Here is a 1269-nt window from a genome sequence, read left to right as displayed (position 1 = left end):
ATTTTAAACAGAAATTTTCAAGAATAAGTTCAGAATTATAGAAGTAGAGGTACTTCTTAAACTTTAATGTTCATAAAAACCTCCTGGAGAGATTGCTAAACAGATTCCTGCAAAAGGACACAGGATTCTCACACAGTTGGCCTAGTTTGAGGACCTGCAATCCCAGCAAGTGCAGTGAGACTCCCATTTTAACGCTAAGTGAACTATCCAGGTGGTCTGCAGGGACAAGCAATGAATAAGAGTGCATCTCTTCATGCTCTTTGAAACAGAGGAGACTCAGAGGGAGCAGTGGGGTCTCTGAGTCTCCCTGTCGTTGACATATTTTGGAGCTGAGAACCTCCCCATTATTACAAGCAGACAGGGAATGTGGAAGTCCGGTCTTGCGGAGTCACCCTGGAGAGAATGGAGGACACATGGTGATGAACCACTGGCAGGAGAAGAGGGCCTTGGAGCCCCAGCCCCATGGCGTGCTGGCCATTTCCACACTCTCTCTTTCCTTCTGCCTCTGAGGCTGAGACATTCTGAGCACGTGAGGAGGTTTTGGTTGCACTTCCCTTTGGCTTCGCATCACTGTGTAAGTATCACTACCCATATACAGATTACAGTAATAGTCGGCCTCGTCCTCAGGCTGGGCCCCCGTGATGGTGAGGGCGGCTTTGTTCCCAGAGATGGATCCGGAGAAGCGACTAGGAATCCCAGAGGGTCGGTTGTTTGTTTGGTAGATAAGCGTGCGGGGAGCCCGGCCTGGGGTCTGCTGGTACCAACCGGGGTAGTTACTGGTGGAGACAGACCCAGAGCTAAGGCCACAGGTGAGTGTGACCGTCCCTCCAGGAGACACTGACAATGATGGCTCCTGAGTCACCACAGTCTGAGAATTCACCCCTAAAAACAACAGAAGACACACAGTTGTTAAGAAACAAGGTCACCTAGAAACACTGCCTTGATGAACCCACAATGTATAGTGTCCCTTCCCCTGACCTGAGCCATAAGTGAGGAGCCCCAGCAGAAGCACCGTCCAGGCCATGGTGGGGACACTCACGAGGCGTGGCCTTCTCAGTCTCCTGGGCTGTAATGTATTGTTCTCGGGCTTTTTTATGCCTCCCAGACCCATTAGGAGGAGAAGATGTCTCATGCAAATCAGCTTCTTCTGTCTTCTAGCCCCAGTGTCACCCTGATGTCCTCTGAGGAAGGTCTTGAATGAGTCAGGTGCTGGGACCTCACAATGACCAATGACTGCATGGTGACTGAGACACTGAGAAAGATTGGTTG

At 50.5% G+C, this 1269-nt stretch overlaps 1 gene segment (V, D, J or C); it reads right to left on the bottom strand.

Moving 5' to 3' along the window:
- Positions 1 to 388: 388 nt before the first annotated feature.
- LOC105309871 lies at positions 389 to 1034 on the bottom strand. The segment is given in 2 exon segments: positions 389 to 882; positions 979 to 1034. Coding segments are annotated over 2 exon segments (540 nt in total).
- Between the last annotated feature and the right edge of the window lie 235 nt (positions 1035 to 1269).

Source organism: Pteropus vampyrus, unplaced genomic scaffold (genome assembly GCF_000151845.1).
Source record: "Pteropus vampyrus isolate Shadow unplaced genomic scaffold, Pvam_2.0 Scaffold907, whole genome shotgun sequence".
Classification (NCBI taxonomy): Eukaryota; Metazoa; Chordata; class Mammalia; order Chiroptera; family Pteropodidae; genus Pteropus; species Pteropus vampyrus.
This window is presented reverse-complemented; position numbering and strand designations above follow the sequence as displayed.